Source organism: Mustela nigripes, chromosome 17 (genome assembly GCF_022355385.1).
Source record: "Mustela nigripes isolate SB6536 chromosome 17, MUSNIG.SB6536, whole genome shotgun sequence".
Taxonomy (NCBI): domain Eukaryota; kingdom Metazoa; phylum Chordata; class Mammalia; order Carnivora; family Mustelidae; genus Mustela; species Mustela nigripes.
In genome coordinates this window covers 43309123-43322537 of record NC_081573.1, presented here as the reverse complement: position 1 = coordinate 43322537, position 13415 = coordinate 43309123, and the positions used below count along the sequence as shown (strand labels likewise).

The following is a 13415-nucleotide window of genomic DNA, read 5'->3' as shown; positions in this document are numbered from 1 at the left end:
TCTCCCAGAGTGAGTTGGAGACATTATCTAGTGATAGGACTCTGTTTTTACAGAGTTCCCCATTATACTTTAGGAAGTTTATGTTTTGTTTCAAATGTACCATTGCATTTACCCACATAAAGCTCAGTTACCTCTGTGAGGATTTAAAAATTTAGGGAAATAATCACTATTTATCCATATTGTCAAGAATCCAAAGTCATAAAGCAAAAGACTATGCTGAACAAAAGCCCTGGTATATCAAAACATTTCTCCCCATGAAACAACAAACAGTTGTTATTTTTACACAAATCCTAAAACAAAAACAAAAAAACACTGATGCTTCAGCTATAACTGATGGCTTCAAGGAGAAATCAAAATGATGAATCTACTGGTCTCTTACAGAGTTGTCTTTAAAGCTATTTCTTATTTTCTCTTCCTTAATGACATCTGAAGGTCATTTGAACATGTCAGAGAAACTTAAGAATGTATCTATAAGATGAAAAGGGGACTGAGTGGTTTAGTTCTGTGTTATAACATCTACTACCAGAATTTTCCCCTTGCAGTTAGAGCCACAAACTGATTCCAGAAGCTGGAGATGAATTCTAGCCAGTCAAGTTACCTATGTTCTTTTATGTGCTGGAAGCACAAAATATACAACCTTACTCTGAGATTCCAGCAAGGTTCTATAGAAATAATTTTACTTTTCTTATCAGTGAACCCAAGTTTTTCTAAGATTCTATATTTAGTCTCTGGGTAACTCTATAATACCTGGAGGGAATCAGTTCCAAAAAGGTTCTCTTGGATTCTTATATTTTTGGGTCACAGATAACCCCAAAGGGATTTCTAAGTCTTTGTCTCTGAGATTATTATTATGAATAATATTTCAAAAGGGAAGACACGGTAGTCTTCCCTTATCCATGGTTTTGCTTTTCATGCTTTCAGTAACCAACTGTCAATCATGGTCCTGAAGAAGATGATCCTCCTTCTAACATATGGACAGAAGGTCAGTCATAGCCTAATGCTCTATCACAGTGACTATGCCATTCAACTCACTTCATCTCACATCACCATAAAAATCACTAATATAGTACAATAAAATATTTTAAGAGAAAAAGAGACCACATTCATATAACTTTTATTATAGTATACTGCTCTAATTATTATATTATTAGCTCTTGTTAATCTCTTACTGTGCCTAATTTAATACATTAAATTTTATCATATGCATGTATGAATAGGAAAAAACATAGTATATATAAACTACCGAATTTCTAAATATTCTAAACCAAATATCATAGATATTTCATACTATCTATGGTTTCAGGCATCAACTGGGGGTCTTGAAATATATCCTCCATGCATAAGGGGGACTACTATAATGTAAAACCTATTTTCCCAAGAGGTTAAAATGGCAACCTGACTTTTTTTTTCCCCCTTAAAGATAGGTAGAGAGAGAGGAGGGGGAGGGGAGAGATAGAGGCAATGGGAGAGAGAGAATCCTAAGCAAGCTCCATGCCAAGCACAGAGCCCAATGCAGGGCTCAGCCTCACAACCCTGAGATCATGACCTGAGCCAAAATCTAGAGTCAGATGCTTAACTGCCTGAGGCACTTAGGCATTGCAGCAATCTGACTTTTTAAAATGAATTTTTCCCTTAAGTTGTAAGAGAGATTTTGAAGGCTGCCTCTAGAAAACCCAAGTTAAATGTATTTCTTCCCAGAGAAGATATTTCAGGCAATAAAGGAAAATTGCTAATACCAATAGAAGCAATATCTAATTTCAAATAGAGAACTTTTTGTTCAACTAACAATTTTTTAAAAAGATTTTATTTATTTATTTGACAGATAGAGAGCACAAGTAAACAGAGCAGCAGGCAGAGGGAGAGAGAGAAGCAGGCTCTCTCCTGAGCAGGGAGCCCAATGGTGGGGCTCAATCCCAGAACCCTGGAATCATGACCTGAGCTGAAGGCAGCTGCTTTACCAGCTGAGACACACAGGTGCCCCTCAACTAAAAAAAGTTTTTTAAAGATTTTGTTTATTTATTTGACAGATCACAAGTAGGCAGAGAGGCAGGCAAATGGACAGGGAGAAGCAGGCTCCCTGCTGTGTGGAGAGCCCCATGTGGGTCTCGATTCCAGGACCCTGAGATCATGACCTGAGCTGAAGGCAGAGGCTTAACCCACTGAGCCACCCAGGCACCCCTCAACTAACAATTTTTAAAAAGTGTTTATTCTTTGGTCCCTTTGAGTCTATAGAGTCTTGGAGTCTTAAGTCTTTTTTTTTTTTTTAAGATTTTATTTATTTATTTGACAGACAGAGATCACAAGTAGGCAGAGAGGCAGGCAGAGAGAGAGAGAGAGAAGCAGGCTCCCCGTTGAGCAGAGAGCCCAACGCAGGGCTCGATCCCACGGCCCCGGGATAATGACCTGAGCTGAAGGCAGAGGCTTAACCCACTGAGCTACCCAGGCTCCCCTTAAGTCTTAAAAGAATTTCTTTTCCCTCTTCTACTTACCATTGCAGAAAAGTGAAACATCAATTTAAGTCATTCTGTTTGTCTATTTGCCTTTAGTTATAAGGATACTGTTTGCTTTCAGTAGAGTCAAAATGCTTCCTGCTTTATATATAGCATGTATTTTTGGTTGTGGTATCAGTACAAGCAGCCTTGGGGCTCCACTATTAAGGTTTTGGCCAGAGAAAAAAGAGATACTAATGTTAGGGTTCTGGTTTGTTTGTGTTTCAACACCCACACATGCATAATACCTGGCCAAACAACAGCCTTCACCAAATTTTATTTTTTGATAAATAGAGTTGAATAACACTAAAGATGAAAAACTGCTAATAGTTACTATTCATTTTCTAAATCCTAATCTGATAAATCAATCTTTTGACAGGTGGTATACTTCTATTATTCTGTTACTGTGATAAAAAAAACAGAGAGCAAAAACTAAATGAGCCATTCCACTAATGCTCATTTAGTGTACTTACATGTTTTGAGAATTATCAGGAACAAATTAGGAACTGTGGAAACAAGGCTTTCTTTGGCTGTCTTGGCTTTTCTAATCAATACTCAACTGCTTACAAATACTGGTTTTATAGGTAACATATGCCCCCCCAATTTGGTGGACTTAAAGAAAATTCTCTTTTAAGAATATAACCAATAAAAAGTAAACTATCAGTCACATAAAAATCAGTATCAATGAAGAGACAGAAGTTCCTGTGCAGAGAAGAGATTATCTATTGTTAACCGATTACCTGTAGTATAGGTTTCTGCTGTTTTAAGCAAACTCAGTTTTTATACAATGTGAAATAGCAGAAGACAAATTAAGGAGAGATCATTTAAATAAACAACCTTCCTAAATTTATCTCCACAAAATGACTTTTTTTTCCTTCTCTTTTTAGAAAAAGAGAAAGCGTGAGGTCAGAATCAGCATGAGGGGAGGGGCAGACAGAGAATCCTAAACAGGTTCTACATCATGGAGTCTGACACCTCTGACACCCAATGCCCAGGACTGTGAAATCATGACCTGAGCCATAATCAAGAGTCAGGCATTCAATGGACTGAGCCACCCCGGTGCCCCACAACTATCTTTTCTAAGTACAATTGAAGCAACTTCATTTATATGCAAGATTTTCAGTAAAGACACCTTATGCCAAAAGAAATGCTTACCTCTAGTGAATAGATTATATAATCTAAAATTATTTTAACCACCTTCACACTCAAAAGAATTAATCTTACAGTTAGAAAAGGCTTTAGCATTTACAGAATTCAAACTTAACCTTATCATAAGTTCATTATAATACTTATAACACCTCTGAAAAATGTATTCAGTCTTGCTTGAGCACCTTATACCAAGAGTGATATCTGATTTGGGTAACCCAAACTACTTCAAAAAAGTAAAAATGAAGAGTATTTTAGAAACAGTATGTTGAATTAGTTCAGTGGTACTATTTTTTTAAAGAGATTAAACCTTTTTACTTAGTATTATTTCCCAACCCTGAGCTTGTGTTCTTGGACAATATTTTACCATTAGTGATATGTTTGCTTGCTTTTGTATGTATATAAATATACACAAAAAAATTACTGAGCATCTACTATATACATAGCATTTGGCTAAGTTCTCTGTGGGCAGTAAAGATTTGCGAAAAAATGTGCTCCCATCTTGCAAGAGCTCAAAATTGATTGGAGGAACCACCACATAAATATGGTCTGTAAAAGACATATTGTGATGAACTGGTGGTTAAGTTCTTCTCCTTCTTACTTGTCTTTATGTATCATAGACCAAACTAATTTCACTTTAAAAGTTTAACAACTCTCATATTGCTGGTGGGAATCTAATTTAGTTCAACCCTGATGGAAGGCAATTTGGCAATTTTTATCAAAATTACAAATGCGGGGGTCCTGAGTGGCTCAGTTGTTGGGTGTCTGCCTTCGGCTTGGGTCATGGTCCCAGGATCCTGGAATCTAGCCACACCTCAGGCTCCCTGCTCAGCGGGAAGCTGCTTTGTCCTCTCCCACTACCCCTGCTTGTGCTCCCTCTCTCGCTGTGTCTCTCTCTGTCAAATAAACAAATCTTTAAAAAAACAAAACAAAACAACAAAATTACAAATGCATATGCCCTTTGTGATTTTTAAAAATATGTCCACAAATTCTTTACACTACTTTTCCTTTTAAGAGATGGAGCCCTTGGGTGTAAAATGGACTTCGTAACTTGCTAATGGAAAAAATAAGGCAGAAGAGTCTAGGTCATAAAAGGCACTGTGGCTTCAGCTTGTTCTTTCTCTCAGGTCATTCACTCTGGGGAAAACCAGTAGCCATGTCTTAAGAACACTCAGGCAGCCCTGTACCAAGGCCTGCATGGCAGGAAACTGAGGCCTCCTGCTAACAGCCCTGTGAATGAATCGTGCTTGAAGTGGACCTCCCAACCTCAGTCAACCCCTCCAAGACTGCCCCCGGCGGACAGCTTGACTGCAACTTCACAAGGGATCCCAAGCCTGAACCACCCAGCTATACCACTGCCGTATTTCTAATCTTCAAAAACTATGTGAGGTAAATATTTGTTATTGTAAGGCCACTAAGTTTTGGAGTCATTTGTCATATAGCGATAGATAACTAACACACCCTTGGACCCAGTACTTCTGGGGACTTATCCTCCAGGTACAGAAATATCCCCTACTCTCTAAACTCTCAATATCCAAATATAGCTACTGCTACATCAGTTACATTTTGGGATGAATCCCTTACTAACCAAAGTTTTACTACTCACTCCCACAAATTTAAGAACCAAATACATTCAGATAATATGGGTTCCCTGGTCTACCTGAACTTGGAAACCAAAGAGTTTGGATAGCACATGTGTAAAAGGACAAATTACAAGATTATTCACCATACCATCCTTTATAAGGGCAAAAGATTGTAACAACAAAACTGGGAGGAGTGCTTATTTAATTATGGCCACACAATGGAAACACATATAGTTGTAAAAAAAAAAAAAAAAGGAATGTTTTCTCTGCATTTATATAGAAAGATCTCCAGAATATATTGTTTAATGAAAAAAACCAGCAAGGTATAAAGTAGTATGCATAATATACAGTCTTCTTTTATAAAAGAGAAAAAGAATATGGGTTCATATTTGCTTCTATTTGCATAAAGAAACTCTCAAAAGATTTACTAGAAAGGAGTGAAAGTGATTACCCCTTTTGGGAAAAGGGGTGGGAACTGGGTTCATGGGGGACAAAAAGAAGAGTAAGATTTTCCACCTATTAACTTTTTATTCTGACCTGTGAACCCTGTGAATAAATGTATTACCTTTTAAGATCATGAGGATTTCTAACATTGCTGAAAGCATAGCACAATTACCACTCAGTTGAGTTTTTCAAGTAACATATAAAAATTTAGAAATAATGAACTTATACAACTCAATACCCAAAAAACGAATAATCCAATTAAAAACTTGACAGAAGGGGCGCCTGGGTGGCTCAGTGGGTTAAACCGCTGCCTTCGGCTCAGGTCATGATCTCAGGGTCCTGGGATCGAGGCCCGCATCGGGCTCTCTGCTCAGCAGGGAGCCTGCTTCCCTCTCTCTCTCTCTCTGCCTGCCTCTCCATCTACTTGTGATTTCTCTCTGTCAAGTAAATAAATAAAATCTTTAAAAAAAAAAAAAAAAAAAACTTGACAGAAGACATGAACAAACATTTCTACACAGAAGACATCCAGATCGCCAACAGACACAGAAAGACACTCCACATCACTCATCATCAGGAAAATACAAATCAACCTGTCAGAATGGCTACAATGAAAAAATACAAGGAACAACAGGTGTTGGCAAGGATGTGGAGAGAAAAGAACCCTCTTACATTGTTGGCAGGAATGCAAATTGCTGTAGTCATCTTGGAAGGTAGTATGGAGTTTCCATAGAAAACTAAAAATAGAACTACCCTAAAATCCAGTAATCAAACTACTGAGTAAGAATACCCAAAGAAGGGGTGCCTGGGTGGCTCAGTGGGTTAAAACCTCTGTCTTTGGCTCAGGTCATGATATCAGGGTCCTGGGATCGAGCCCCGCATCGAACTCTCTGCTCGGCGGGGAGCCTGCAGAGGAGTAATCCTCTCTCTCTCTGCCTGCCTCTCTACCTACTTGTGATCTCTGTCTGTCAAATAAATAAATAAAATCTTTAAAGAATACCCAAAGAATACAAAAATACTAATTTGAAACAATATATACACCCCTCCACTTACAACAGCATTATTTACAATAGCATAACTGTGAAAGCAGCCCAAGTGTCCATCCATAGATGATTAAGTAAAGAAAATGTGGTATAGGGGCACCAGAGTGGCTCAGTCAGTGGAGCATGTGACTCTTTCTTCTTAAGATTTTATTCATTTATTGGGGCGCCTGGGTGGCTCAGTGGGTTAAAGCCTCTGCCTTCGGCTCAGGTCATGATCCCAGGGTCCTGGGATCAAGCCCCGCATCGGGCTGTCTGCTCCGCGGAGAGCCTGCTTCCTCCTCTCTCTCTCTCTGCCTGCCTCTCTGCCTACTTGTGATCTCTGTCTGTCAAATAAATAAATAAAATCTTTAAAAAAAAAAAGATTTTATTCATTTATTTGACAGAGAGAGAAACCACAAGTAGACAGAGAGGCAGGCAAAGAGAGAAGGAGAAGCAGGCTCCCTGCTGAGCAGAGAGCCCAATGAGGGGCTTGATCCCAGGACCCTGGGATCAGGACCCGAGCTAAAGGCAGAAGCTTAACCAACTGAGTCACCCAGGTGCTCAAGCATGTGACTCTTGATCTCTGAGGGTTGTAAGTCCGAGCTCCACACTGGGTGTAGAGATTACTTAAAAATAAAGCCTTTAAAAAAAAAAAAAAAAAAAGGAAGATGTGGATGCACAATGGAGTATTATTCAGCCATAAAAAGAATGAAATCTTGCCATTTGCAGCAACAAGGATGGAACTGGAGTATAATGGTAAGTGAAATACGTCAGTCACAGAAAGATATACCATATGATTTCATTCATATGTGGAATTTAAGAAATAAAACAAACAAAGAAAAAAAGAGCGGCAAAATAAGAAAAATTTTTTTTAATGAGGATAAAAATTGTATTTTTTTAAAATTCTATTTTAATTTCAGTGAGTTAACATACAATGGTACATTAGTTTCAGGTGCACAATATAATGATTCAACAATTCCATACATCATCACAACAAGTGTACTCCTTAATCCCTACCATCCATTCAACTCATCCCTCCACTCTGGTAACCATTAAGCTTGTTCTCTCTAGTTAAGAGTGTGTTTCTTGATTAGTTTCTCTCTTATACTTTCCCTTTGCTTGTTTTTTGTTTGTTTGCTTCTTAAATTCCACATTTGAGTGATTCATATGGTATTTTTCTCTGACTGACTTATTTCACTTGGCATTATACTGTCTAACCCTATCTGTATTGTTGCAAATGTCAAGATTTCATTCTTTTTTATAGCTGAATAATATTCCATTGTGTATATATACAACATCTTCTTTATCCATTCATCAGTCATTGGACACTTGGGCTGCTTCCATAACTTGACTATTGTAAATAATGCTGCAATAAACATAAGGGTGCATGTAAGCTTTCAAATTAGTGTTCTTATATTCCTTGGGTAAATACCCAGTAGCGTGATTACTTGATCATAAGACAGTTCTATTTTTTAATTTTATAAGGAATCTACCTACTACTTTCCACAGTGGTTGTTTCTTGTGTTTCTGGGGGGAGCTGAGTTGTAGAAGTTCTTTATATATTTTGGCTAAACCTTTATCAAATATGTCATTTTCAAATATCTTCTTCCATTCAGTAGGCTGCCTTTTAGTTTTGTTGACTGCTTCTTTCACTGTGTGTAAGTTTTTTATTTCGATGAAGTCCCAATAGTTTATTTTTGCTTTTATTTCCCTTGCTTCAGCAAAAGACGATTGCCTCAGAAAGTACTGCCTGTGTTGTCTTCTAGAACTTTGATGTTTTAGGTCTAACATTTAGATCTTTTTCTTTTTTTTTTTTTTTTTTTTTTTTAAGATTTGTTTATTTATCAGAGAGAGAGAACACAAACAGGGTGAGTGGCAGGCAGAGGGAGAAGCAGGGTCCCTAATGCAGGACTCGATCCCAGGACCTTGGGATCATGACCTGAGCTGAAGGCAGCTGCTTAACTGAATGAGCCATCCAGGCATCCCTCACATTTAGGTCTTTAATCAATTTTGAATTTATTTTTGTGTATGGTGCAAAAAAGTGGTCTAGTTTCATTCTTTTACATACAGCTGTCCAATTTTCCCAGCACCATTTGTTGTAGAGACATTCTTTTTCCCATTTTATATTATTTCTTCCTTTTATGAAGATTAATTGACCATGTAATTGTGGGTTTACATGTGGATTTTCTATTCTCTTCCATTGATCTATGTCTATTTTTGAGTCAGTACCATACTGTATTGATTACTACAGCTTTGTAATACACTTTGAAGTTGAGAATTATGATACCTCTGGCTTTGCCTTTCTTTTTCAAGATTGCTTTGGCTCTCTGGGGTCTACTGCAGTTCCACACAAATTTTGGTATTCTTTGTTCTTCTAGTTCTGTAAAAAATGCTGTTGGTATTCTGATAGGGACTGCACTAAATGTGTAGAATGTTTTGGATAGTATAGACATTTTAACAGTATTTATTTTTCAAATCCATGAGCATGGTATGTCTTTCAATTTCTTTGTCATCTTCAATCTCTCTCATCAGTGTTTTATAGTTTTCTGAGTACAGGGCTTTCACCTCTTGGGTTAGGTTTATTCCTAGATATCTTAATATTTTGGAGGCAATTGTAAATGGGATTTTTTTCTTAATTTATCATTCTGCTGCTTCATTTTTAGTGTATAAAAGTGCAGCAGATTTCTGTGCACTAATTTTGTATCCTGTGGATTTTACTGAATTCATTGACCAGTTCTAACAGTTTTTTGGTGGAGTCTTTTAGGTTTTCTATATAGAGTATCATGTCATCCACAAATACTGAAAGTTTACTTCTTCCCTACCAATTCAGATCTCTTTTATTTCTTTTAGTTGTCTGATTGTTATGGGTAGGATTTCTGGCATTATGCTAAGTAAAAATGATGAGTGGTCATCCTTTGAGTATGATGTTTGCTGTGGGTCTTTCATATCCAGTCTTTATTATGTTGAGGTACGTTCCCTCTAAACCTATTTTGTCAAGAGATTTTATCATGAATGGATGTTATACATTGTCAAATGCTTTTTCTGCATCTACTGAAATGATCATATAGTCCTTATCCATTCTCTTATTGATGTGATATATGACATTGATTAATTTGCCAATCAAATCATGCTTGTAACCCAGGACTACATCCCATTTGATTGAGATGAATCTTTTTTTTAATGTATTTTTTTTTAAAAGATTTTATTTATTTATTTGACAGACAGAAATCACAAGTAGGCAGAGAGGCAGGCAGAGAGAGAGGAGGAAGCAGGCCCCCCGCTGAGCAGAGAGCCCGATGTGGGGCTCGATCCCAGGACCTTGGGATCATGACCTGAGCCGAAGGCAGAGGCTTTAACCCACTGAGCCACCCAGGCACCCCTTTTTAATGTATTTTTGAATTTGGTTTGGTAGTATTTTTTTTGTTTTGAGAATTTTTCATCTATGGTCATCAGGAATATTAGCCTATAATTCTCTTTTTTATGTGTCTTTATCTAGTTTTGGTATCAGGGTAATGCTGGACTCATAGAATGAATTTGGAAGTTTTCCTTCCTTTTCCATTCGTTGAAACCATTTAAGAAGAATAGTTATTAATTTTCCAAGAAAAAGACTCTTAACTATAGAGAAATAACTGATAGTTATCAGATAGGAGGTGGATAGTGGAATGGGTGAAATAGGTGATGGAGTTTAAAGAGTAGACTTAACATGATCAGCAATGAGTACCATAAGAATTGTTGAATCGGGGCGCCTGGGTGGCTCAGTGGGTTAAGCCGCTGCCTTTGGCTCAGGTCATGATCTCAGGGTCCTGGGATCGAGTCCTGCATCCGGCTCTCTGCTCAGCAAGGAGCCTGTTTCCCTCTCTCTCTCTCTCTGCCTGCCTCTCCATCTACCTGTGATTTCTCTCTGTCAAATAAATAAATAAAATCTTAAAAAAAAAAAAAAAAAGAATTGTTGAATCACATTATCGTACAGCTGAAACTAATATAACACTGTATGTTAACTATGCTGGAACTAAAATAAAAAAACTTTTAAAAATTTAGTAACAATGATAAACAACTAAAATACTAAAACTTTCAAAGTCATAAGTACTTAAAACATGATTCTCATTAGTTTCTTCTCTGCTTAGTTATCCTGACTATACTGCCTAGAAATTATCAGTGTTAATTCTGTGTTCTAATTTATTATAATTATTATTTGAAACATTTATAAAATTTCAGAGCTCAAAAGGAAAAAGAGATTAGTGGAGTCCAACGTTGGTCTCCACACAACCTCCTGGTGACTTACCAAACAAGACTGCTAGACTCCACTACAGATCTATCAAATCAGAACTCTGTTGAGGTTGAGGTAGGGCATGAGGTGGGGCATGGGATGGGGGAAGGGGGCTAGACCTCACAAACCATAGTTAAAACAAAACAAAAAAGAACAAAATATTCCTAGGCTGATACTGACATAATCCCTGCCCCCTTGGACACACATGAGGGAAGTAGGATTCGAAGAGATGAAGGAAACTTTAGGAAGATCTGAGAACAGTGGAAGCCAGAACTACAACTTTGAACACTCATCCTGGAACCCTTTGTTCAATCTTCCTTTTTTAATTCCTGGTGCCGTAGCTGGCAGTGAAGGACCCAAAAGAAACAGGATGTACTATAACACCATATATATTCAAGGTTTCCCTTTTGTCAAAATGGGATTCAAACTAACTTGCATTAAGTTCTTCCTTTCCTTTCACCCAATGTCTACTTAAGTTTTGCTTTTCCTCTCTTCATTTTTCAGTTGTGGAAGACAAATATACATCTGGCTAATGTCTTGTAAAATATTTTGTATATTTTATACTTTTCCCAGAACAGGAGAATAAACTTTCTGTCCCTGAAACTGACAGCAGACTAGAACAGGGGTTGTGAAACTATGACCTATGGGCTAAATGCAGCCTAGTACCTGTTTTTATAAATAAAGTTTTATTGAAATACAGCCACACCTCTGCATTTTCATACTGTCTGCCACTGTTCTCTTGCTGCACCTGCCACATAGTTGTGACAGTATCTGGCCCTTTGCAGAAAATGTTTGCTGAACCTATTATAAAATCATGAAAATTATCCTCTGTCATTAAGGACAGAGATGGTAATAGGAATCTCTTTTTAGTTATGTTGTAATGATGATATCATGACACTCAGTTCTTCTGGTGGAGGTGATAATTAGCAACAAATAACTAAATGGTAGGGAGGAGAAACACAAGAACAACAAACAAAAGATCTGCAAGCTAGATATCCAGGACCTGACTGCATGATAAATATTATAGATATATGAAATGGGGGAACCACCTTGGCCCTGAATGGTGACCCAGTGAGACCTTGCCCTGCCTCTCAACCTACCTGTTCTGCCAGCCAGGCAATATGCTTGACCTCCTTGCTGCTTCCGGCTGTACTGGTTGCACCAAGCATGGCATTGAGTTCAGCCAATACCTGTGGGAGGAGAGCCATTATGTTGGTGTGGATAGCTACGAACCAGGAGTGTGCTGTGGCTGTATCCTTGCAGCGCAGGATCAACGTGTTCCTGCTATCAGGAGAATGTAGTTCTATCAATCTGTGTGGAAAAAGAAAAAAAAAAGTAAGCTAGATCAGAAGCCATCAAACTTGCCAGAGTGTAACATACATAACTGGAAATCTATTTTAATTTTACATTCCAGAATAGAGATACTTTCTCTTAATTCCTTAGGGCCCAATTTCAGAGAAAACCACATATGGAAAGATAATCATCAGAAAGACTAACTGCGGGGTCTGCTGTTTCAGTGTGTTAATGAGATGACCTAAAATGAAGGAACCTATTGTATGGTCTATAGTAAAACGCCTCATTTTGCTTTAATTTCCATGTCAAAGAAATGGAAAGCGTGCTTGTTGAATGTCATAGGCACATTGTAAAGAAGGAACTGATACTTTTTTAAGTACTTAGAAAATTCGGGTATAAGGTATTGCTAGGTAAATAAATGTGACTGCCAAATAATGAACTGAAATTTCCACCAAGTGGGATAAAGAAAAGAGAAAATAATTGAAGAATATGACTCTTTATGAAACTCTGAAACTTGTTTTTTAGGGCCTGTGTAACATTATGTGATTAAATCATCCAGTGAGTCATAGTAGGAAAAGACTTAAGAAATCTTCAGCTCTGTGACTGTTATTTGTTAATGTTCCACTGAGAACAATCTAAACTTCAAAAGTCACCTTTAGGAATTTGCTAACTTTCTTTACAAGTACACTAAACAAATTTTAGAAAGCGATTTACTGGGTGCTGTTTGCTGTTTCGGTCAAAGTTTTTGCCAAGATGAGTTTAAGAACTCAAAAATAGGGCACCTGGGTGGCTCAGTGGGTTAAGCCGCTGCCTTCGGCTCAGGTCATGATCTCAGGGTCCTGGGATCGAGTCCCGCATCGGGCTCTCTGCTCGGCGGGGAGCCCGCTTCCCTCTCTCTCTCTCTCTCTTTGCCTGCCTCTTTGTCTACTGTGATCTCTCTCTGTCAAATAAATAAATAAAATCTTTAAAAAAAAAATTTTAAAAGAACTCAAAAATAAGTGAATAACATACATACACTTCTGTGTTCTAACAGTGAACATATGCGTTTTTCAAAAAGGAAAAAAGATAAAATTCTTAGGAGTGTTTCTCATGGTTGGCTAGAAACTGACAAACTGCCACTGACCAGGTACAGATCGTTTTATTTTTTCATCTTTCTGAGGAGAGATTTTGCTGC

General features: G+C 37.7%; 1 protein-coding gene across 1 annotated transcript in view; it reads right to left on the bottom strand.

Moving 5' to 3' along the window:
• The window catches only part of SNTB2 (syntrophin beta 2), a 116782-nt gene that overhangs the window by 37152 nt on the left and 66215 nt on the right, over nucleotides 1-13415 (bottom strand). Inside the window, exon 3 of the mRNA XM_059383027.1 lies at nucleotides 12049-12259. Within this exon, the coding sequence (XP_059239010.1) occupies nucleotides 12049-12259 (211 nt within the window). The remainder of the gene's footprint in view (nucleotides 1-12048; nucleotides 12260-13415) is intronic.